This window comes from Panicum virgatum, chromosome 2K (genome assembly GCF_016808335.1).
Source record: "Panicum virgatum strain AP13 chromosome 2K, P.virgatum_v5, whole genome shotgun sequence".
Taxonomy (NCBI): Eukaryota; Viridiplantae; Streptophyta; class Magnoliopsida; order Poales; family Poaceae; genus Panicum; species Panicum virgatum.
In genome coordinates this window covers 64,668,122-64,690,620 of record NC_053137.1, presented here as the reverse complement: position 1 = coordinate 64,690,620, position 22,499 = coordinate 64,668,122, and the positions used below count along the sequence as shown (strand labels likewise).

The window sequence follows — 22,499 nt, the reverse complement described above, 5'->3', positions numbered from 1 at the left end:
TAGCAGGCACCCGTACTTCCGGGGCCCTGCTCCTGCGGCGGCGAGGTGGAGGGAAGCTCTGGGAGGGAGGTGGCGGTGAAGGGCGGCGGGGGAGCCGCCCGAGTCGCCTCCCTGGGAGAGACGACGCGGGGGCCGGGGAAGCTCGGTTAGCTTTCGATTCTTCTAGGCAGAGCATTTGAATCCATCAGGGAACAGCTTCACAACAGGCGTGTGTATATATATATATTATAGACAAAATGGTAAACGTGACTCCAGTTGTACTCATCCGTTGCTGTGTTCGTAAACATCCCTTTTGTCAAGTGTTTATTATTTATGAGAGATTGGTCTCCGCTGGCAACTAACGCGACCAGCTGATAAACAACTGTTAAGTACAGCTCTAGCTTAAGCCTTCCTTCAACAAACTACTCCATTCTATTGACCACCGAATGAATATGTTTATCGGTAGGCCCACCGTACTGATTAGGTGATCTTGGCTAGCTGGAATAAGTTAAGATTGAAGATCTCAGTCACGTCAACCGATCGATCCAACTGTATACAGGATTACGGAACAAATGGCAGCACGCATGGCATTGGGAATGAACTGCGCGACAATTCTATACTTGTATCGCCCGCCCCCGGCCAGATGCCCACAAGCATGTGCAGCGGCCGCGCAGCCTGGAAGATGACCCGATCCATCACATCACATGGCCGGCCGCATCATGCCGTTGCACGCGATCACACCAATTTTGTTTGGGTGCCCAGAGCCATGGCAGTCAGTTGCAAATGTCTATGCAAACAGCCAGCAGCCGAATGCGAAGGTTACGGCGGCGCACGGTGCCTCCGTCTAATCAGGCCCCGCGCGCCGTGCGCGCACGGCGCCGCCCCGGCGATCGAGCTAGGAAGCCTGCATGCCCGCTATAGTTGGGGAGGAGGAAGAATGGGGACGACGTGGCGGCGCCGTCGCGATCGCCAGCGGATCCGGCCATTCCGGCGGCGGACGACGTGTGCGCGCCTCTAGCGGACTTCATCTCTCTAGCTAGCCGTTTCAGTTAGCCGTTCGGGCCATCTTATCTTCGAGGCGTGTGGTGTAGCGGCAGGCAGCGCGCAACTGAATATCCGCAGATACCGGGCGCGTCTCTCCTACTAGGCCTGACGCCAACTGCACCCTATAATACCTCGTCGTCGTCCGCGCTGGCCACGGGGAGTCGCGCCGAGCCGACGACTCCGCCGCCTTTAAAACCCGCGCGCCGCCGCCCCCTCTCCCTCCCACTTCCACATTCCACAGCCAGCCTCCGATCCACCCCCTCGCGCGGCGTTCCCCTCTCCAACCGACCAAACACGCATGGCGCGCCTCGGCCTCGGCATGCCGTGCCTGCTCGCCGCCGCCGCCGCGGTGGCCGTCCTCGCGCTCGCGCCCGGCGCGGCGTCGCAGGCGCCGGCGCCGGCACCGGCTCCGGCCTCGTCGGCGGACTGCTCGTCGGCGTTTACCAGCCTCATCGGGTGCCTCTCGTACGTGCAGCAGGGGAGCGCGCAGGCCAAGCCGGGCAAGGAGTGCTGCGCCGGCGTCAAGAGCGCACTCAAGAGCCCGGCCGCCGTCACCTGCCTCTGCGCCGCCCTCGGCCAGAACAACGGCGTCCCGATCAACTTCACCCGCGCCGCCACGCTCCCGGCGGCCTGCGGCGAGAACCCGGCCGCCCTCAGCAACTGCAACAGTAAGCACTACCGCAACTCAACCTCATCCCCCGCCCGAGACAAGAGAACCTTTCTTTTTCACGTTATAAATTTGTGATGTGCATATTGCATTTTGTTTTTTTTTGTTCTTGAGATCTTAGCTTTTTTCTGTTTAATTTGTTATTTTTTGGAGGCGGATGTTTAATTTGTTATTATCTTTTTTTGCAGTCAAATTGCCCGGTGCTCCTACTGAAGGTAACAGATACTCCTCTGTCCTCTTTTACTTGTTCAGCTTTTGCAAAACGATTTATCCATTTTGGAATTATTTTTAGTAGATCTACTTTGTGAAATTTCAGTTCAGTTCATTTCAGTACAAGGTTAAACTTTACTTTAGTCTAAATAAGATGACAAGCACCAAAGGTTACGCTGTTGTTGTTTTTCTCATTTTTGAAATGACCAGAAAGGTCTGGGTGAAGTCTTATGTATGATTTTTGACCTAAAATAGGGCTGAAATTGTAGCTACATGGTGACAGTAGTGTTAGCTTTATTAGCAGCAAAAATGGTTCTTGAAACATTGGCTGAAGCCTGAACGCTCTGTCTTTTTGTCTTGACACATTGACTTAGGACAATAACGTGTACTAATCTGAATTACTAACATCTCTACGTCAGATGGCACCTTTCTCCTTCGTGTACTAGTAAATTCGACTACTCTGTTTGGAATGAGACCAAAATCGCATAGCGTGACTGGTGCTAGCTCTTCCTAGACACCGATGGCAGCCAATTCCATAGTACGTGACCACCATAGGTGCAGGCTGTCAGCCAATTTTGGATCCACCAATTTTATCTTAAGTCGCACACCTATTATATTCGCAACTAAATGGTGCAAACTGCTGATCATGGGATGGCAAGTATCACAAGATAAATGATGTGGAAATCCGTTAGGTATGTTATGCCATGCTCACTGATATAATACATCATCAGCTGTGTGCCCTCAAATTCTGAACGTTATCTGAATTTAGCGCCTGAAACAAGGTCTAAACTGAAGAAAACTTGGGTTCCTGCCGTTATGTGTGACCTTTGGTCCCTTAAGCTGTGTGATCTTTCGTCGTCTCACTACTCTGCTTTCATGTTGAAGGTCCCTCTTCTGGATCGGCACCGGCTGCTAACAGCCCAGGCACGTCGAAGTCAGCGGCAGCTCGGTCACCGGTCTCGGCGTTCGCCATAGTAGCCGCTGTCGCCACGCCTCTGCTCTCCTACTACTTCCTCTGAAGATTTGTTGGTTGAATTGCTGTGAATCTCGTGATGTGTATCAGCATTGTGCCATAATTCAGTGAGACTTGATTTGGGAGAGGTTGTTGCTGTTCATTTCGCTTGTGCTTGTGCGTTGCCTGCAGTTTATTTTCAGGTCTTGCTAGTATGTGACAGTTTCATGTTCTCAGGTCTAAACCGTAGGAAAAGAAACACAGTCGTATCACGTAACAAGCTAGTATGTGACTATTTATGAAATGTTTTAAGATAATATAATGACCAGACACTTCACATTCGCGCCACATGATGGAAAAAAATGCATGCTCATCCAAAACAGAAATGCATGCTCAGTATCCAAAACAGAAAAGACACAAACACGTAGCTGTTCTCATGTCATTCTGTATTTATTTCTGTAGCCGGCCACTCCACCACACCAGTCATCATGTCCACCACACCAGTCATCATGACAAGATTATGCCAAAACAGCACAATGGATTATACTACTAGTACTATTTTCCAATACTATGATCTGTTGCCAACTCATGTACTTAAAGGTGTAGAACACGTTCACGGATTGCAATGCTATTCCCCTGACCAATTCATACTCAGAAACTAGGCACAGTCTGAACTTGAATTGCACTTAAATATGATAGAACAAGCATTTAGTTGCGATTAAATCTTTGAGAGAACAAAGACATGCTGCTTGTATGACCCACATGCCAAATCAGTATTAGAATCTTAGAGACAGATATGCAGAGCAACATTCCTAGTATTGTTGAACTGAATGTTATCAGACAAAAACAACATCAAATTGAGGATGGAATACTTGCTCCATCTTCATGCAAGTAAATCACTACAGAGATAGGGATGCTACTGCTACAACCAGTCGAACAGACTGGCCAGAGATAGAGAAAATCATGTTATAAATCAGAAATAACGACACATCAGACATTTCAATTTTTTTTTGAAGGAAACACATCAGGCATTTCATTCAGTCATTTTTTGCAAGCATTTAAAAGTACTATTCATTGCAACTAAATAAAAGCAGAACTGCAGAGGTTCAGCTATCATAAGGCCGCCAATTGCAGTGAAAGAAAGACGCAGAACATATCATCTAAAAAGGATGCAGAATATATTCAGAGATTGGAATGCTGTTCATTTCAAACTGGAAATCGACCAGAGTCTGAAACTGAGTTATGCTCAAAGGTAAGAGAAATATAACATCCTTATGCATTACAAAATTTAGTTCCACCAAATATTTCACATGCCCAAATCAGTACTAGAATGCTACAGACAGAGACAGTTCTATTTTTGTAATGCTCTCTCTGAGTGCAATTAAACAAAAACAGGTCCCACACTCACAATGCAGAGATAGAGTTGTCATGCCGTAATGTTACAACCAAGTGCATGCATTTAACCAAATACAAGCAGAACTGCAGAGGATTAAAGAGAAGTGGCATGCACATCAGGACTCACTTCATGCAAGCAGTTCGAGATCTTCAATGCAACTACAAGCAGAACTGCACAGGTTGACCAATGATAATACCAGCAGTTGAATGGAACTGAAGAACACATGACATGCACTTTCACTCATCTGATGCAACAGTAATACTAGCTAGAACACATTGGACAGAGATCGAGAAATTTCATGAGATCAATCAGAAATTACGGGTGAGTCAGGGTGTGATATTCGTTCACTTCAGGCAAGCAGTTCAAAACTTCCACCACATATTTGCTTCTGTTCTTCTTCGACAGGACGAAACGAAAATGCTAAGCAAGTGCGTAAACCCAGTTGATCTGAGCCTATCGAAGCGAGACAACTACTGTACGAAGCAACCACTACGACGGGCGTCAGAAGAAAGGAGGCAGCAGAACATGGAACGCGCGCTAGGCCGGCAGATTTAGTGAGATGTGAGCAGCATGAAGCGGATTCAGAGGCTCCTACTCGCGGTCGAAGATCCAGGCGTACTGCTCGCGCAACTCGTCCTCCTCCTCCTGGGTGAAGTCGTTGGCGATGCTGAAGGTGGCGCGGATCTCGTCGTGGGTCTTGCCCTTGATCATGTCGGCGGCCCTCTGGTAGACGACGTCGAGGAGCCCCTTGATCTCGAGGAAGTTGGCGGCGTGGATGACGTCGTAGAGGTCGTCCGTGCTGAGGCGGTCGACGAGGTTGCGGTCCCAATCCTCCAGGTTCTCGGACGCCGCCGTGTTGACGCCGCCGACACTGGCCTCGGCGCTGGGGTTGGGGTCGGAGTCGGACTTGGTAGCCTCGGCGTGCTTGCTGCAGTACTCGAACACTGTGTCCAGGGTCCTGGAGGCGACAGGGAGAACGACGTCGTCGCCATTGGCGCACCCGTCGAGCATATGTCCGAGGATCACCGACAGCCGCGCCGCCGCCTCCGGGACATCGTACCGCTTCTTCTCCGGCAGCGAGCTCCACAGGATGACCATCTTACCGCCGGCCACCTCCTTCGCTTCCGCCACTCCCTTCCCCTCCTCCAACGCCGCCGCAACATCCCCTCTCTTCTCCACCTCTCCCTTCTCTGCCTCCATCGCTCCCCTCTTCTCTCCCTCCCCCGCCATCGCGCTCTCGCCCGCTCAACCACGAAACCCTCGCTTCGGTACGCGCTCTCGCGGTGAGTGGGTGATGGGCACGGCCGGAATGATCGAGTCGGGGGACTCGGGGCCGGCGGTGGCGCCGCTTTATAGCCGCCCTTCACGAGTTCGGAGCGGGGCGAGGCGAAGCCTGGCTGCCTGGCTGGCACCAGCCAATCCATTTTCTTCAGACGCAAGGAAGAAGGAATGGCCCTGCGGTCTGGGCCGACGAGCAACATTTCTGGGTCAGCGCTGGGCTTACACGATCCATTTCGAAATAGAGAGGATTTCTCTTTGCGCCAGTTGGGAACATAACAGGTGTGGCCATTCCCATCTGAGAGGGAGGGGTGTGAAAAGGAAGTCAGTTTTCATACGTTTCTTTTTGAGTTTACAAAAATGCATACGCACCACCTGTTCTTTTGACTCGGTACAAGCAATTGCTAGTTGCTACAATGTAAAACTTGTCACGAAAATTAGGTCAGGGCATGATGAAGTTGCGTGTTCGTTGAAAAAAGGGGGAGAAAGTCACAAAACTATGCCAAAAATAACACAATGTAATAACAGGGTAATTTACAATCTCATTCACTGCAGAATTTCTGTAACAAATTAACAAGTTACCTGGCATTACTATGACAAACCTATGCTCAAAACAGCACAAAACTTTACCAAGACACATGTTTCAGGCCAGCATCATTTTTTTTTTTTGCCAACTCAGTGCTGAAGGATGCAGAACACATTCTGGGATTGAGCTGTTGTTACTCTGCTTTCATAGACGAAACGAAACCAAGCCACAAGCATAATCAGAGTATACAACAGCATATGACAAAATAAAATTTGCATGATGGTGAGAACAAAGATTTAAGAGTTTGTTGCAAGCGTATCTTTTGGAGGAAGCTTATACGCACACATGCCACAATCAGTACCAGAAGTTTTCGGAGGCAGACACATGGCAACCTTTCTATATTAAACTGAATGCATCTAAACAAAGATTGCCTCCAACTTAACGTAACATTTTCACTTCATCTTCATGCAAGCCAACCAGTGCGGAGAGAGCAGATAGAACAAGCATGCCACCAGCCCACCACTGAACATTCACGACTTGTTACATTTAAGAATTACATATGCAGCTGAAGCGAGAAAATCAACAGTATTTGCCATAACACCTTCGATCAAGAGGGGCGGTAGACTTCCTCCCAGGATATGATAAAGGGATAGCACTCTATCTATACAAGTTATCTCATGGCATGTCCCAATCAGTGTCAACCCACACAATAGCTATATCCTGTATACAAAAAACAGAACAAACAGAGCCAGTTCTCACGTTATATGCTGCATTTGTATGAAATTCTTATACCTGGTTTACCCCTCATACCAATGTACCATGATCAATCTATGCTTAAGGCAACAGATATGCATTGGCTTGCTGCCAACTCGTCTTCTGAAGAATACAGAACATATTATGGGACTAGAATGCTTTTCCCCAGTCATAAATAACGGGAACCAAGCTTGCGTGGCTTACGATAAAAGGAATAGTAACAGCAGTATATCCTTATCCATTGCACCCCTAGTGATGATTAAGGAACTTAGTTGCAACAAAATCAGTTAAGACTTGAGAAGCAAGACTTTCTTGATTGACATGCCAAAATCATCACCACAATACTGACAGACACAGAGCAACCTTCATGTCGTTAACTGGAAAAGAACAATCACAGCCTGCAACTTAATCTAAAAAGAGCACCAAATTTAGGATAAAGTGTTCGCTGCAGCATCATACAAGCAAAACTGCAGATATCGAGTAATCATGCTGCATCGCAGACTTGCAGCCATTGCTGCCGCCAATCTCACGGGACTGATCAACCGAACAAGACATGGCATGCATTTTGGGAGGGTAAAGTACTTCATGCAAGTAGATCAAGAGTGATTGCTAGCTACAACATGACTCATCAGAACACATTAAACAGACAAAAAGCAGTTGCATGGAATCGATCAGAAATGACGGGCAATTCAGGATGTTGATATTCATTCATCACTTCATGCAAGCAGTTCAAAACTTCCACCACACATTCGATTCTGTTTTTCTTCGACAGGATGAACTGACCATGCTACTACCGAATACTTGGCCTGAATCCGACAACTATGAACTACTACTAGTAAGAAGCAAGTCGTGAACCACCGCACGATGTAAGCAACTAAGAAAGGACAGTAGAACGGAACCGCTAGGCCGGCAAATCCAGCGAGATGTTAGCGCAGCGTGAAGTGGAGACCCGAAGGCTCCTAGGCGTCGCCGAAGGCCCAGGCGTGCTCCCGGCGAATCTCCTCCTCCTGCTCCTCTGTGAAGTCATTCTTGATGTTGAACATCTTGCGGATCTCAGCGATGGTCTTGCCCTTCATCATGTCGGCGATCTGGCGGCAGGTGACGTCGAGGAGCCCGTCCATGATGAGGGAGTCGGAGGCCGCGGTGAGGTTGAAGAGGGCTTCCTGGCTGAGGCAGTCGACGAGCTTGCGGTCCCAATCCTCCAGCTCCTTGGATGGCGCGGCGAGGAAGCTGCTGCTGGACGCGGCGCTGGGGACGGGGTCGGCGTGCTTGTTGCAGTAGTCCACCACCTTCTCGAGGGTCTCGGAGCCGATCTTCTCGAGCTTGATGCAGCCGCCACCGCAGCCGCCGTCGATCATCTTCTGGGCGAGGAGCTTCGACAGCCGCGCCGCCGCCTCCTTCGAAACCTCGAACGCCTTCCCATCCGCGCTCTCCAGGGTGATCATATCCCCGTCGGCCGCCTCCTTCCCCGCCTCCTCCGCCACTCCCTTCCCCTTCTCCGCCACCGTCGGACCCATCTCTCCCTTCTCCACCACCGATCCCTTCTCCGCCACCACCGATCCCTTCTCTCCCTTCTCCAGCACCGTAGATCCGCTCTCTCCCTTCCCCGCCGCCATCGCTGCCGACCCTCCCTTCTCCACCACCTCCGCCGCTCCCGTCTCTCTCTTCCCCACCGCCATCGCTCTCACGCGCTCAAGGACGAAACCCTCGCTTCGCTAAGGCGCTCTCACGGCGTCTAGTGATTGATCTGGGCACGGCTGGAAGCCTGGAAGGCTGGAATGATCGGGTTGGGAACCTGGGGTGGCGCTGGCGGCGTTGCTCTGCTTTATACGCGAGACCCACGGCTGGGGCCTGGGGGGGTGCGGGGAGGCGTGGCTGGCAGCTGGCACCAGCCATTCCATTTCTTCGACCGCAAGAAGGTCGTGCGGTCTTGGGCTCTGGGCCGGACTACTACTGGTTCGTTCCTTTGTTTCTGACTGATGGCCTGGCCCAAATGGAAACGAGCTCCACTTTGAGGCCGGACTACTGTTACTACGCTTGGCCCAGTCCTGCGGTCCATTTATTGTCGCAGAATTCCTTTTTTTTCCCCTTCTTTTGTCAGGTACTTGTAGTGTTACGGGGAAAGTTGAAAACAAAGTCACTTTGGCACGTTTTCCCTTGTCTCTTGATAAGATATATTCACTGCAGCTGTTCCTGTGGGCCATCAAGTTGAAAATGTTGTTTTGCGGATGATGATTTTACTCACCGCAGCTGTTCGAGATCATGAGGCCGAACGAAAAAGAAAGAAAAGAACCAGTACTGTGTGATTCAAACATAGAGGGGATGCAGAGTAATAAGCTGTTACTTTTTCAGTCCATTTTGTCTTGAAACCCTATAGCTTGCTACCCCACATTGCATCTCAAAACTTCGCTGACAACAACTAAACAAGAACAATGGAACGCATATTTCCCCATTATTGACTTGTTGCCAAGTCATGCACCAAGAACTACTGATTACCGAAGGATGAAGGACATGTACAAGCAGGGTGCAGGACTGCAGGGTGTTATACCAAAATCAGTTCCAGAATACGCGAGAAAGCGAAGCACATCAACTTCCACAGTTTGACTGAACTGAATGTGCTAAAGCAATACACAAGTCGAATTAATTAGGATAAAACTCACTACATCATCATGCTACCACCATTTTGCATGTACTGAACATATGTGACAAGCATATCAGGGTCGTATTTCAGCTCATGCAAGCAGATCAAGAGCGCTCTCATAAACAATAGACACCTTCAATCAAGATAGTATGCAACAGAGATATAGGAATTCAGATGATTGATCAGAAATGGCAGGTCGCTCCCTTCTCCTCATCCGCGGCCGTCGCTCCCTTATCCACCGTCGCCACTGCCTCCCCCTCCGCCGTCGCTCCCTTCTCCGCATCCGCGGTAGTCGAACCCTTCTCTCCCTTCCCCTTTGCTGCCGCTCCCTTCTCCTCATCCGCGGCCTTCACTCCCATCTCTCCCTCCTCCGCCGCCTTCTCCCCCTTCTCCGCCGCCATCGCGCTCGCTGGCCTTGACAACAAAACCTCTCTTGCTGGGGAGTGGGTGAGGATGGAATCAATGGACGCCGTCGGAATTGGGTGTGGGCTTTGCACAAGCCCCTTTATTTGGTCCTTCTGGTGGGCCGAATGAGAGCGCTTCTTGGTTTTGAGCTCAGTTGGACTTCTCCACTCCAGTTGGAGTTCGCTTAGATTTTTTTTTTAGATTAACTTCGCTTAGATTTTGAGATGCAGAGCAACTCATGCGGGGCCATAGTTACAACTTGAGATTTCATTAGATGATTTTTTGAAAAGATATTTCATTAGATGATCAGAAAGAGTAATTTGTACCTCTAAAAAAAAGAGTAATTTGTGAAGAGGATTATCTTTTCTCCGTTGGAAATCAAGGATTATTACACTCTCCGACAGTGAAGTGTGACCACGAAGTCATTTTCGCACGTTGCATTTTGTCTCCTGAAAAGATGCATATATTATATAGTTGTGGTGTCCATTCCATCAACAGTTTTTTTAAGAGACTTGGATGTTGCCATCCAGACGCACCAAATTATAAGCAGACACGACGTGCATAACATAAATATCCGCCAAAGGCCAAATCGTAGCGATCAAGCAATCTCTTAATGGGGCTAATCCAAAGACATCTCCTGGCCAGTCAGCCGCTCGGCGCACCGGCGCTCGCCACGTCCCTCTTTTGAAGTTTTCCGGAAATGATAAAATAGGAAAGAGCTTGACGGCGGCGCTAACCTGGCCAGGCTCACGGCGTGAGCAGACGCCGTTCGAACTGGCCGTCGGCAGTAACGGCACGGCGGGGCGAGGTGGAGCGCGAGCACATCTCCCGGGCCACGCGTCCGGCTGCCAGGCTGGGCGCATGCATATACTCCCATTCAGTTTTTGGAATTTCCTAAAAAAAATTGAATGGACCAATTTCATGCAGTTATAAAACTTTATTATTTTGACATCGGCACTACTTAGAGCACATCTCTTTTTTGTACGTGTATATATGCTTAGTGCCTACCTGTAGTATGCTGAAACTTCGGCCCTGGTTACAAAAAGTCTCTAGCCTATTTAGTTCTTGGGCTAAAATGTTTAGTCCCTACTTATTTGATTTTATGAACTAGATGGACTAAAGGACATTAAATGAAGTGAACAAAGTACCCTACTACCCTTATTCTGCATGCATGCAGCCAGCCATAATGGAGATAGAGGAGGGGGACCACGGGGGTAGGGTGGAATTGTAGGCCAAAAATTTCAAAAAGCTTCTCAAGAGGAACTTTTCATTCTTTAGCCTCTAACCTACTTTTAGCTTCAAAAAATTTCTTCTGTTTAGTTATTTAGCCCCATAAGTACTAGGGACTTATAGAAAAGTATCACGAACCAAACAGGATCTTCGTCTAGAGATAATAATCAACAAGCAAGATGGCAACGGGTAGAAAAAACCCGCAAATCCGCGGACACCGAACCCGTTGGGCGCGAATTCGGGTCTGGGTTCGTACCCGCGGGCACGGGCGCGGGTACGAATTCAAACCCGACGGGTATTTGCTAACGGATTTCAAAATTTAATACCCGAACCCGCAAACCCGCATACCCGCTGACATGTGGGTCCAAATACATGAGTATATATAAGAATTTCTAGGGTTTCCCAGCCTCCCAGCGACCCAGCCGCCACTCACCCACCCCGACCCCCGAGTCCCCGTCTCCCCGACTCCCAGTCCCAGGCTCCCAGCCGCAAGCCCGCAAACCCCATCGCCCCCTCCGCCCTCGGGCGCTCGGCCTCCAGCCCTCCAGGGCCGCTGGCTCCCCTCCGGCCGCCGCTCTCCCCTCCGGTTGGCGTCTCCCTCTCCGGCCGGCGCTCTCCCTGGCGGGCTCAGGGTCTCGGTGGCTAGCAGCTCCCCTTCGACTCGGCGACTCAGCGGCTAGCAAATCCCCTCCGGTCGACGGCCAGCAGATCCCCTCCGGTCGGCCTCTCCCCCTCCGGCCGCCGCTCCAGGCCCCCTCCGGTCTGCGCTCCCACAGGTACATCCGCCGCTCGCCCTCATGTATGTACTGCAGTGACAGCCGCATGCACTGATCTACTCTTGTGTACGCTAGATCTGCTCTTGTATATGCTTGATCTATTCGTATTGGCTTGATCTGAAGTCTCAGTATTGTGGTGATGATTTTGGCATGTCGATCAGACAATCAAGTCTTGCTTCTCGCTTAACTGATTCTGTTGCAACTAAGTTCTTAATTATTACTAGGGGTGTGATGGATAAGGATATATATACTCTTTTTACTATTCCTTTTATCGTAAGCCACGCAAGCTTGGTTTCCGTTATTAATAACTGGGGAAAATTTCAGAATATGTTCAGTATTCTTCAGAAGATGAGTTGGTCGCAAGCCAATGCATATTTGTTGCCTTAAGCACAGATTCATCATGGTATTGAGATGAGGGGTGACCAGGTATACAGATTTCATACAAATGCAGCATGACGTGAGAAGTGGCTCTGTTTGTTCTGTTTTTTTATACAAGATATGACTATTATTTGGGTTGACAATGATTGGGTCATGCCATGAGATAACTTGTCTTATCTTGCTGTTACGTAGTATCATTCAGTTTCAGACTGCTCGGTTTCCAGTCCCTGAATCTGAACATGTTAATTGTTCTGCAGTTGCAATGGCTAGTACACCTAGTAGCTCCCAAGTTCCAGGCTCCCAAGCATCAGGTGCTGTAGCAGCTGCAACTGAGACAACAGAAGAAAAATGTTGTGCACAATTCAGATGGAGAGGAACAAGCTGCTGGTCCTGGTAAAAAGAGGAAGCAATATTCTAAAGTGTGGAATGACTTCACCCAAGTGTGTGTTGATGGAAAATGGAAGGCTAAATGCAAGCATTGTGGCAAGAATCTTTCAGCCGTCTCAAGGAATGGTACAACCCATCTGAAAACCCATCTCACATCTTGTCCTTTAAATAACAAGAGGCCAGGGGATAAAATTCAAACTAATTTGCGGTTTGGAACCACTGAAAAAGGAGCAGTGAGTGTAGAAAACTATGTGTTTGATCAAGAAGTAGCTAGGAAAGCTCTTTATTCCATGATTATATTGCATGAGTACCCACTGTCCATTGTTGATCACCATGGTTTTCGTAAGTTTGTTAGTGCCTTGCAACCTTTGTTTAAAATGGGTACTAGAAACACTATTAGAAGGGACATAATGCATTTCTATGAGGGTGAGAAAAGGAAAGCTAGGATATTCTTGCAAAGGACCAATTGCCGTGTTGCTGTTACAACTGATCTTTGGACAGCTGATAATCAAAAAAGAGGTTATATGGTTGTCACTGGACATTTTATTGATGACTCGTGGATGCTTAAAAGCTGCATTTTGAGGTGATTATCTTTCTTTTCATGAATTGTTGCTTGCTGTTCAGATTTATATTTTCTATAAATTATGAACTTTACAACTGAACTATGCTTTGTTATGTGTAGGTTTATGTATGTGCCGTGCCCCCCATACTGCAGAAGCTATTTGTGATGCATTGCACAAGTGCCTCCAAAGCTGGGATATTGATCGGAGGGTATCAACTGTCACTCTTGACAATTGCAGCACCAATGATAGCATGATTGGGTTAATGGAGACAAGGCTTGGTGCAACTAATATGCTTTTGAGAGGAAAATGGCTGCATATGCGGTGCTGCGCACACATTCTCAATCTCATCGTCAAAGATGGCATGGAAGTCATTGCAAGTGCAGTTTCAAACATTCGAGACAGTATTGCTTACTGGGTTGCTACACCAAAGAGGTATGAAAAGTTTGAGAAAACAGCACTAGATGAAAAGGTTGAATTGGTCAAGAAGTTGCAACTAGATTGTAAAACTAGATGGAACTCAACCTATATCATGCTTAAGATTGCTATACCCTATAGGAAGGTTTTCGAATGCTTGGGTGAGCTTGATAGGAACTATGTTTGTCCACCACCAAATGACTGGATATTTGCTAGTATAGTTTGTGATAAATTAGGATTATTCTATGACCTCACTGAGCTATTTTCCGATACTAAATATGTGACAGCCAACCTTTTTTCCCTAAAGTATGTGAGATCAAACTTAAAATCAAATCTTGGGAGCATGATGAGCATGAAAAAAATAGGGAAATGTCTGCTGCCATGATAGAAAAATATGACAAGTATTGGGCTGATATACATGGTCTTATGGCTGTTGCTGTCATTCTTGATCCACGTCTTAAGATGACAATGCTACATGCTTGCTATATTGCCCTTTTTGGTGAAGAAAATGCTGAAATTTATGTGGAAGAGGCTCATGAATTGCTATCTGATTTGATGAAACACTACCAAGTTAAAGAACATGACTATGTGGGTACATCATCTAGTGGTGCTAGTTCTTCAGTTGATGCAGCAGCTGTGTTATCAATTTTTAAAACTCTTGCTACAAATAAGAAGACTAATAGCTATGTTCGAAGTAAGAATGAGCTAGATCGCTATTTGGATGAAGAAACCCTTCCTCATGATGATAATTATTTTGATATCCTTGGTTGGTGGAAGTTGGAGGGAACCCGTTATCCCACTTTGAGGCAAATTACTCGGGACATCCTAGCTATTCCAATCACAACAGTAGCTTCTGAATCAGCTTTTAGCACTAGTGGAAGGGTTTTGAGTGAGCATCGCAGCCGTCTTACTCCTAAGATATTGGAAGCTTTGATGTGTGGGCAAAGTTGGCTTCGTCACACTCTCAAAGGTAGTATTGTACTATACTAATCTGTATTTGCATAACTGTGTTGTATTTTTCATATAAGAACTATAAACTGCAGCTACTAATGTTTGTGAAACTTGATTGTAGATGATGGTGATAGGGCCAATAGCTTCTGGTCATGCCTTGAAGACATTCAAGAAGAAATGAAGGCAGATTCTTGCATCAATAGTGCTGATTCCGACTGATGAGTTTCCACTATTTGCTTGGTTCAACTGAATAATTTATGTAATAATGGTGTTGATCAATGACTCTTGGATTTTTGTATGCTTCTATTTGTTTGTTGGCTTTGATTTAAGATGGATGGATGTATCATGGACCAGACTATTTATTTGTTGGCTTAGATGTATCAGACTATTTATTTGCTGGCTTGAATTTACTTGGTTGCTATATATTAGTTTTTGCTTTCTGTTAAAAATGAATTATATGTTTGATTTTTAAAATTTTGCGGGTACATGGGCATGCCCGTAGGTACGCAGGTATCCGCGGATAACGGGTACGGGTACCATTTTATACCCGCAGCGGGTTGCGGGTGAGAATTTGGACTTGCGGGTGCGGATCTGTGAAGTTAGTATCCGCACGGATTTAGTTGCCATCTTGAATCAACAGCAACCAGACGATGCTCCGTGCACTTGCCGGTCACGTCCGCCTGTCCCAGCAAATGTGCAAAGAGGGCAAATGGTCCCCGAGCAACGACTGGTGAGACGGCAGCCTCGTCCACAGACCACCAGTACACCTGCTAGTGCTGCGCCAATCACGGGTCATCGTCATCCAATTCGCTGTCCCCACTGTCGTATCGAAGGTTTTCGATGCAGGCCCCTCACGCTCACGGCCCCACCCCACCCCACCCCACCCACCAACCGATCACGACTTCAGCCATGTTTGGCAGGGCTCCGCAAGCGGCTCCACAAACGTCTCCGGCCGGAGCCCTGACAAACACCTGTTTTTGCTGCAGCTCCGGACCCGAAGCCGGACTTGGAGCCAGGTGCGGCTTCTATACGGGAGGCGGAGCCACGTTTTCGTGGCTCCAAGCGGCTCCGCCCCCTAACGTCCCAGAATGCCCCTCCGAGGCAGGGCCCGAGTGGCCAGCGGCAGCGGCAGAGGAACCGCGCGGCAGAGGCGGGGTTTGAGCGGCCGACGGCGGTGGAGGGAGCAGGCGCCCGAGGCGTCCGGCGGCGTGGAGACAAGCTGCGGTGGAGGCAGCACGCGGCCGAGCGGCCATCGACGGCGGAGGGCGCGGCCGAGGCGGGGTCCGAGCGGCCGGCGGCGGCGGAGGGAGCCCGCGCCCAAGGCGTCCGGCGGCGTGGAGAAGGGAGGCGACGGAGCCAGCGCGCGGCCGAGGCGTGGCCGAGCGGGGGGCAGCGGCGGAGGTAGCGCGAGGCCGAGGCGGGATCCGAGTGGCCGGCAGCGGCGGATGGAGCACGCTCCCGAGGCGGGCGGCGGCAAAGGCAGCGCGCGGCCCAGGCGGGGCCGAGGCGGGCCGAGGCAGTCGGCGGCAGTGGAGGAGAGGCGCCTGAGTAGATAAGGAGGAAGAGAGGGAAAAAAGAAAAAGGGAGAAAAAAAGAGAGGAATAAATAAGAAGAAAAAAAGAAGAGAAAAGAAAAAATACAATGATGGGTAATTTAGACATTTTACTACTTCAATCCAACAGGTGAAGCCGTTTTGACAAACATTTTTCAAAACAGCTCCAACTCCATCAGAGAAGCCGCTCCACCAGAGGAGTCAGCTGTTTTTTAAGGAGCCGGAGTCCCGCCAACCAGGCCCTTCACGAGGCTCCACACTGAACAGAGCTCGTCGATCCTCCCGTCCAGAACTGGTTACAGTACAGGGTCCTGGGCTCATGGCACCTCTGATTAACGGGGCGATTAACGAGCTGAAGCACGTCGGATCTCCCCGTAACTTGCGACGAGCAATTTATTTCCAAGAGAAAAAAAAAACTTGCGACGTGCAAGCGTCTCGCCGTCCAGGAACGTCCGGCTTGTGATGAACGTCACCGAGGCCGGATGGCTCCAATCCAAGCATACGGTGTGTTTCAGGAAGGCGTCAGCAGACATGGCGCAGGCCGCCGCACACGAGTCACGCCGCGTCGCAGGCTGGAGCTACGCGTGGCTCCCACCTGCACCGGTGGTGAGCAGGGGAGCGGCGGCCGAGAGAGACCACGAGGCGGACGACGGCCTCCGCGGCCCGCGCCGAACGGCGGCGGCTGACATGACGGAAACGGCTCCCGTCGTAACGCCCCCCCTCTGCCCAGCGGCGGTATAAACGCCGTGCACACCCTTCACTCGCCGACCGCGTCCTCCCTCCCTCGCTCCGTCGCTCGCACCTCCACCCGCCTTCCCCGCCGCGGAGCCACTCGATTCGATTCGTCTCGCGCGTCGAATCGGAAGTTCAGGTGCCCCATCCGAGGATCTCGCGCACGACCCCAGCTTCACGGGACCCGAATCATTCGGCGCGTCCCAGGTATCGCTGCTGCTTCTCCCCCTTTCTGCTCCACGCGCCGATTCCTTGCTGTTTTTATGCGCTGCAGCTTTTGGTTTCTCAGCCAATTCACACAGTTTTTTTTCCCCTGGTTCGTTTCCTTAGCCTGCTCGTAGAGACGATGGACATGGACTTGGTCGACGACTTGGAGCTGCTGGACGACTACGACGACTTGGAGTTCGACAGGTTCGGCGGCGCCGCCGGCGATACCTCTGGACAGGTACGGAGAAAGGGGTTTTGACTGCCCAGATTCAGTTGTGTCTTGTCACAGACGCTGTTTTTCTTGTTCATTGTTACCTCGTTTCGTAAGATCACATATTTTAGGCGTACAGTAACACTGGCACTGTAGTTTCTCTAGTTTGGTGGGTGAACTATTTAGTTTGTACTAGCATAGAGGCATCATCATATACATGAGTAACAACTTTTGGAAGGATGTGCAAAACACGATTACGCGACTCCTGCTGCTGGCAGTAGCGAGTGGAAATGGTCAGTGGCAGGTGGCCAAGGTATTAAGTTGATGAAAATATCGACACCTGGAGAACCCACCAAACTGCCACTTCGGGTGGAAAATGAGCTTCAGCTTTTGTTCTGTTTTTCTTGGTTGGCAAAAACAGATGCTGCATCATGCGAAAAATCGTGTGTGCTGGTTCCTTGTTTTTTTTTTCTGTGGCCCTTTGTAGGTGCATATTTTGCTTTGCCTTCTCACTGAGCTTCATAACAAACACCCAGTTTTTATGCTTGCTGTAGAATAAGAACAAGTACGACACCACTTCTGCTGCGGAGTATAGAAACGGGAAAGATATGCAAGGGATACCGTGGGAGAGGCTGCAATACAGTAGAGACGATTACCGTGGTAAGAGGCTGAATGGGTACAGGAACTATGAGAGCCTCTCCAGGTCGCACGAATTGTTGGACTCGGTGAGATTAAATGTTCTGTATGGTTGTCTTACTCTGCAACAAGTCAATTATCTCTTCCAATAGTCCTTGAGCTTTCATGAAGCCACATCATAAATTAAGCTGACCATTGCTGAACTACCGATTGTGTACTTTATGGAGTATCATTATGCAATCTATTTCACTTGCATTTTATAGTAGTTTCTCAATAGTTTTTCATACTTTGAGTTCAATCTGTTAGAGTAGTATGTTCAGTGGGATATAGTCATAATTCTGCTACCTTTTATGACTTAATTAGTTCTTGTATCTTAGGTGCTTATCTCAAACATTGAATGGTTCATGTCACGCAGTTTCCAAACATTTCCAGTTTGAAGTAGGACACGAAAAGATTCCAGAAACTCAGAAACTTGCTATTGACTCAGCTTTCCTGTTAGGGATGTATGCAATCTTTGTCACACAATTTGTGTAACATTTATCGCGCCTTTTATAGGAGTGCAAACAAGTGGATAAAAAAGGCACATTCTATGACTTCTGCTTCAACACAAGACTTGCCAGGTCAACAGTAGTTCATTTTCAGGTATATATCTTTTACAATTAAATTGGTTTTCACTTCCCAGCATTCGTAAAAGAATTCATGGTAATGTCAAAGTGACCCAGCAGCCTGTTGGATTGACAAGAGTGTTTTCCCCCCTTCAAGCCTTGCTGGTCACAAGATTTTTTTTTTGCCCTTGATTTTTTTTTTTCATAATGGCATAATGCATTGCATTTTTGCCTATCAATAGTCATTCACAACAAAAGGTGATTTAGTCGGCCAGTTAGTCAGTATACGCGAGTAAGAAGAATAAACATAGGCTTAGAAAAAACCAATAAGAATGTTGAAATGTTCATTCTACAAATGTTAGCTATTTGCATTTACGCCCTTATTCTGTTTTGTAGATGTTATGATATTTTTGAAGGATTGACCACTTTCCGTTTCAGTAGGTGAAGTTTCTGGTTCCTACTTACGCTTTTCTCTTCATTCTAGAGTGTAACCGTAATACCATAACGCTGATTGCAGGCTGTGTGATGAGTTTAGTTAGATATGCTAGTTGAAGCTGTAGTATTTATCTACAATTAACACTGCTGTGATATAGGACATCACTGCTACATTATCCTTTCACCAGAGCCCATAAGCAGGTGGACAAGCATCCTCAGCGGCCGGCGTTGTTATGAAGACAACTGTCGAATATGGTATGGTAGGTTGTTTATGATAAGCGAGCCTCTGCTGGATAATTCATGCTCGCATTTTTTTGGCAGGTTGGATCTTAAGTAGGGGCTAACAAAATTTTATGCAGGACATTGCATGTGGTGTCAACTTTTGACAAATAATTATCTGAATGTTCTGTTGTAATGCTAGCTAAGTGAAATAACGGTGCATGTGTGTCAGTTGTTTCTGCTGTTAACAACATGGTTGGTTGTTATTACCAGTTCTCTTTCCCGACGTTGTCTATTGAGTTTCTTATAAATGATTACATACATCGTGCTGTTTCATAGAGACATTTCCATAAATGGTAAACCAATCGGAGGACAGAAACTTTTGTTCTGCATTTCTTTTGTATCATATAAGAGAATGTCTTGCAAAAAAAATGGAGGCTGCTTCAAATGTTATTGGTGATTGTAGTATATCATCAATAACATGTTTCTTTCTGATGTAACTAGTCACTGTCAGATGTTGCTAAATGCCAAACATGTTACTGAATTTACAGAAGGTATAGATAGGTGTATGGGTGGGTGTCTAGTGGCTCTGGCTTGTGTGAATTTTGAGCTTCCACCAAAGGAAACACACTTAGACTTAGACAGGTGGAAACGCAGAACATTGGTTGCATTTATCTGATTTCTGGCTGATTCTTTGCCATGGAGAATACCTAATCGTGCTGCTCATTTTATTTGTTTGTCATGCTGTTATGCATTTTGATTCTCTTTTGCAGTGTGCTTGTCGAGAGACTATTTTCCCTAATCTTGTTACACCCCTAATTTGATAATAGGTGGCTTGCTTTTTACTAGAGTATACTACAGCTAGCCTATCGACTACTGTGAACAACTAATTGTCAGCATTTTGTTGCTAGAAAAAATACAGCCATCTGTGTGTTTTCTGTTGTATGGAACACCACTTATGAGATACTGTTCTTAGTTCTTTTCTACCCCAAAGGTGGTAACCATATTCTGGAAATCTGCAGCTGAGGGACCTTGTTTGGGCCACATCAAAGCATGATGTCTACATGGCCCAGAATTATTCAGTGATGCACTGGTCTTCTCTTCTTCAGAGAGGGGAGGAAGTGCTCAATGTGATAGACAATGTATTTCCAAAGCAGGTTTGCTCTCTTTTGCATGAGATTATATTTTTGTTTTTGGTATTCTTCATATATTCTATTTCCAACCCAATCCCCTACTTCACAGAAGGTCCAGGGAGCTCGTCCGTTGTTCAGAATGCAGATCTGCTCAATGGCCGTAAGAGACAATCTTATGGTTGCTGGTGGTTTCCGGGGTGAACTAGTTTGCAAGGTACGGCGAGTCCAAGGTGTGCACAGCTTTCATTCATTGTTTCTATGCTAGCTCATGCATTTGTATTTGGACAGTACGTTGATCAACCTGGAGTGGCTTTCTGTACAAGTGTTACTGAAGATGATGATAACATCACAAATACTGTAGATTTGTACGAGTCTCCCAAGTGAGTAGCTTACTAGTCAGTATTAAGATTTTGAATTTGCAAGTACTCAGAAATAACTATCTTAATGCAGTGGATCTACACGAGTGATTGCTGGCAACAACGACTGTGCTGTCAGAGTTTTTGATACCGAGAGATTCAGGCTACTTAGCCACTTAACATTTCCATGGCCAGTCAATGTGAGTCAATATTCATGTCTTCCTCTGGTAGTCTGTAATTCAGTCTTGTTCCACTATAACATCTCTAGTTTTGTATCCACAACAGGACACATCAGTGAGTCCTGATGCCAAGCTTGTCGCTGTTCTTGGCGATAGTTCTGACTGTCTGATAGCTGATCTTCAGTCTGGCAAGGTACCTGGATCGTCGTCATACTAGCAATCTGAAACTTCGAACCTCCCACAAGATGCCTTGGTAACATGAGACGATCGTGTGGCGTTTGCAGGAAATCGCGAGCCTCAAGGGGCACCTGGACTACTCGTTCTCGTCGGCGTGGCACCCCGACGGGCGCGTCCTCGCCACCGGGAACCAGGACACCACCTGCCGGCTGTGGGACGTCCGCAACCTCTCGCGGTCCCTGGCGGTGCTCAAGGGGAGGATCGGCGCCATCCGGGGCCTCAGGTTCTCGTCGGACGGCCGCTTCCTGGCGGCGGCGGAGGCCGCGGACTTCGTCCACGTGTACGACGCGCGCGCCGGCTACGCGGCGGAGCAGGAGATCGACATCTTCGGGGAGGTGGCGGGCGTGTCGTTCAGCCCGGACGCGGAGGCCCTGTTCGTCGGCGTCGCGGACCGCACGTACGGCAGCCTCATCGAGTTCAGGAGGAGGCATCGCCACGGCTACCTGGACTCGTATCTATGAGGCTGTGTACTTCGTGCAGTGGTGTGTCGCGTGTTGTACATGAACGAGGAAGTTGGAACTGCGTCTGAGATGGCCAAAGGCAGAGGGTGTCGTGTGCGCGTGCCCTCCTCGGATTCTGTTTGTAAGCAAAGAATGTTACGTAGTACTTAATTTGGAATGCTTAGTGGTGATTGCTGCGCAATGTTTTTTTCGTCGCCGTTTAATAATGACAAGTTTGTTAGCCGAGCCTCAGCCGCAAACGAACGTGATGATGAATATGCGGGTGACCGTAAGTACGGTCACCCCGGCCCGTCCGCCTCCACCCGAGTCCGTCCCCCCCTCCCCGATGCCTCCCCTTCACTCCCCCTCGCCCACGCCCCTCCCGAGAGAATCCCGGCGACCCTCCACTTCCCCCCCGGCCCTCCGAGTGGATCCCGGCGACCCTCCCCTTCCCCCCTTCACTCCTCCTTCCCCCTGCCGCCGCGCGCCTCCGGATCCGCGCTCCACCGACGCGCGTGTCGCCGGATCCGCCTCCGCACGCCGCTGGATCCGCGCTCCGGCGCCGCCGCGGGCTCCTCCGGCGCCGCCGCGGCCGGATCCGCCTCCCTGGATGCGGCGGGGAGGCGCGGCGCGGCGGCTTCGGCGGCGGGGAGCGCGGAGCTCCATAGGTTTTGAGTTTTTTTGTCGCCAAAATTTTTTTGCAAAATTTTTTTCTTTGAAGGTTCCCTGTTTCCTATTTTTTTTTTGCTCTCCAATTTTTTTCTTTGATTTTCCATCTTAAATTTTTTTCTCAATTTTTTTTCTCTAAAATTTTTCTCGTCAAAATTTTCTGTCTTTTTTCTCAAAATTTTTTTCTTGAAAAATTTCTTAAAATCAGAAAACGACAAAAAACTTACTAAAATAGGAAAAAAATAAACGGTCGGAAAATCGACCGCACGGAACCCCTCCGTACGGTTTGACCGTAAATTAGCAGTGCCCGTGAACGAAACGACCAGTCTGATGTCAGC

At 48.5% G+C, this 22,499-nt stretch overlaps 5 protein-coding genes across 16 annotated transcripts; 3 read left to right on the top strand and 2 right to left on the bottom strand.

The window, feature by feature from the left end:
* The first annotated feature begins 1,078 nt into the window (after positions 1 to 1,078).
* Positions 1,079 to 3,019, top strand: LOC120694549 (non-specific lipid transfer protein-like 1). The gene is made up of 3 exons (XM_039977713.1): positions 1,079 to 1,691; positions 1,879 to 1,905; positions 2,786 to 3,019. Exons 1-3 carry the CDS (start codon positions 1,322 to 1,324, stop codon positions 2,917 to 2,919), a joined length of 531 nt encoding a protein of 176 aa, XP_039833647.1. The 5' UTR covers positions 1,079 to 1,321; the 3' UTR covers positions 2,920 to 3,019.
* Positions 3,020 to 4,563: 1,544 nt separating this feature from the next.
* On the bottom strand, positions 4,564 to 5,638 carry LOC120696232 (SKP1-like protein 1). Its single transcript, XM_039979361.1, has one exon. It carries the CDS (start codon positions 5,476 to 5,478, stop codon positions 4,840 to 4,842), a length of 639 nt encoding a protein of 212 aa, XP_039835295.1. The 5' UTR covers positions 5,479 to 5,638; the 3' UTR covers positions 4,564 to 4,839.
* Positions 5,639 to 7,483: 1,845 nt separating this feature from the next.
* LOC120694548 (SKP1-like protein 1) lies at positions 7,484 to 8,575 on the bottom strand. Its single transcript, XM_039977712.1, has one exon. The coding sequence runs from the start codon at positions 8,482 to 8,484 to the stop codon at positions 7,765 to 7,767; it is 720 nt and encodes a 239-aa protein (XP_039833646.1). The 5' UTR covers positions 8,485 to 8,575; the 3' UTR covers positions 7,484 to 7,764.
* A 5,378-nt stretch (positions 8,576 to 13,953) lies between these two features.
* On the top strand, positions 13,954 to 14,769 carry LOC120695590 (zinc finger BED domain-containing protein RICESLEEPER 2-like). Its single transcript, XM_039978797.1, has 2 exons — positions 13,954 to 14,569; positions 14,672 to 14,769. The coding sequence occupies exons 1-2, from the start codon at positions 13,969 to 13,971 to the stop codon at positions 14,767 to 14,769; spliced, it is 699 nt and encodes a 232-aa protein (XP_039834731.1). The 5' UTR covers positions 13,954 to 13,968.
* Positions 14,770 to 16,858: 2,089 nt separating this feature from the next.
* LOC120694547 (uncharacterized WD repeat-containing protein C2A9.03-like) lies at positions 16,859 to 21,694 on the top strand. 12 transcript variants are annotated; one of them, XM_039977708.1, is made up of 12 exons: positions 16,873 to 17,041; positions 17,165 to 17,279; positions 17,807 to 17,977; positions 18,444 to 18,530; positions 18,890 to 18,934; positions 19,087 to 19,183; positions 20,170 to 20,304; positions 20,390 to 20,494; positions 20,569 to 20,660; positions 20,731 to 20,836; positions 20,922 to 21,008; positions 21,100 to 21,683. In XM_039977708.1, the coding sequence occupies exons 6-12, from the start codon at positions 19,181 to 19,183 to the stop codon at positions 21,511 to 21,513; spliced, it is 942 nt and encodes a 313-aa protein (XP_039833642.1). In that variant the 5' UTR covers positions 16,873 to 17,041; positions 17,165 to 17,279; positions 17,807 to 17,977; positions 18,444 to 18,530; positions 18,890 to 18,934; positions 19,087 to 19,180; the 3' UTR covers positions 21,514 to 21,683. The 12 variants fall into 12 exon arrangements, with proteins under 12 accessions (XP_039833635.1, XP_039833633.1, XP_039833632.1 ...); XM_039977706.1 differs by lacking the exon at positions 18,890 to 18,934 and having other exon boundaries at positions 16,861 to 17,041; positions 21,100 to 21,694; XM_039977703.1 differs by lacking the exon at positions 18,890 to 18,934 and having other exon boundaries at positions 19,087 to 19,188.
* The last annotated feature ends 805 nt before the right edge of the window (positions 21,695 to 22,499 follow it).

What these genes read in the sequence shown, in the direction of transcription:
- LOC120694549 (XM_039977713.1), top strand. Translation starts at nt 1,322, where the DNA reads ATGGCGCGCCTCGGCCTCGGCATGCCGTGCCTGCTCGCCGCCGCCGCC. An exon ending in CGCCCTCAGCAACTGCAACA is followed by an intron (nt 1,692 to 1,878) that starts GTAAGCACTACC and finishes CTTTTTTTGCAG; the next exon opens with TCAAATTGCCCGGTGCTCCT. An exon ending in GCCCGGTGCTCCTACTGAAG is followed by an intron (nt 1,906 to 2,785) that starts GTAACAGATACT and finishes TTCATGTTGAAG; the next exon opens with GTCCCTCTTCTGGATCGGCA.
- LOC120696232 (XM_039979361.1), bottom strand. Translation starts at nt 5,478, where the DNA reads ATGGCGGGGGAGGGAGAGAAGAGGGGAGCGATGGAGGCAGAGAAGGGA.
- LOC120694548 (XM_039977712.1), bottom strand. Translation starts at nt 8,484, where the DNA reads ATGGCGGTGGGGAAGAGAGAGACGGGAGCGGCGGAGGTGGTGGAGAAG.
- LOC120695590 (XM_039978797.1), top strand. Translation starts at nt 13,969, where the DNA reads ATGTCTGCTGCCATGATAGAAAAATATGACAAGTATTGGGCTGATATA. An exon ending in GCTTCGTCACACTCTCAAAG is followed by an intron (nt 14,570 to 14,671) that starts GTAGTATTGTAC and finishes ACTTGATTGTAG; the next exon opens with ATGATGGTGATAGGGCCAAT.
- LOC120694547 (XM_039977699.1), top strand. Translation starts at nt 17,181, where the DNA reads ATGGACATGGACTTGGTCGACGACTTGGAGCTGCTGGACGACTACGAC. An exon ending in CATTTCCATGGCCAGTCAAT is followed by an intron (nt 20,837 to 20,921) that starts GTGAGTCAATAT and finishes TATCCACAACAG; the next exon opens with GACACATCAGTGAGTCCTGA. An exon ending in CTGATCTTCAGTCTGGCAAG is followed by an intron (nt 21,009 to 21,099) that starts GTACCTGGATCG and finishes TGGCGTTTGCAG; the next exon opens with GAAATCGCGAGCCTCAAGGG.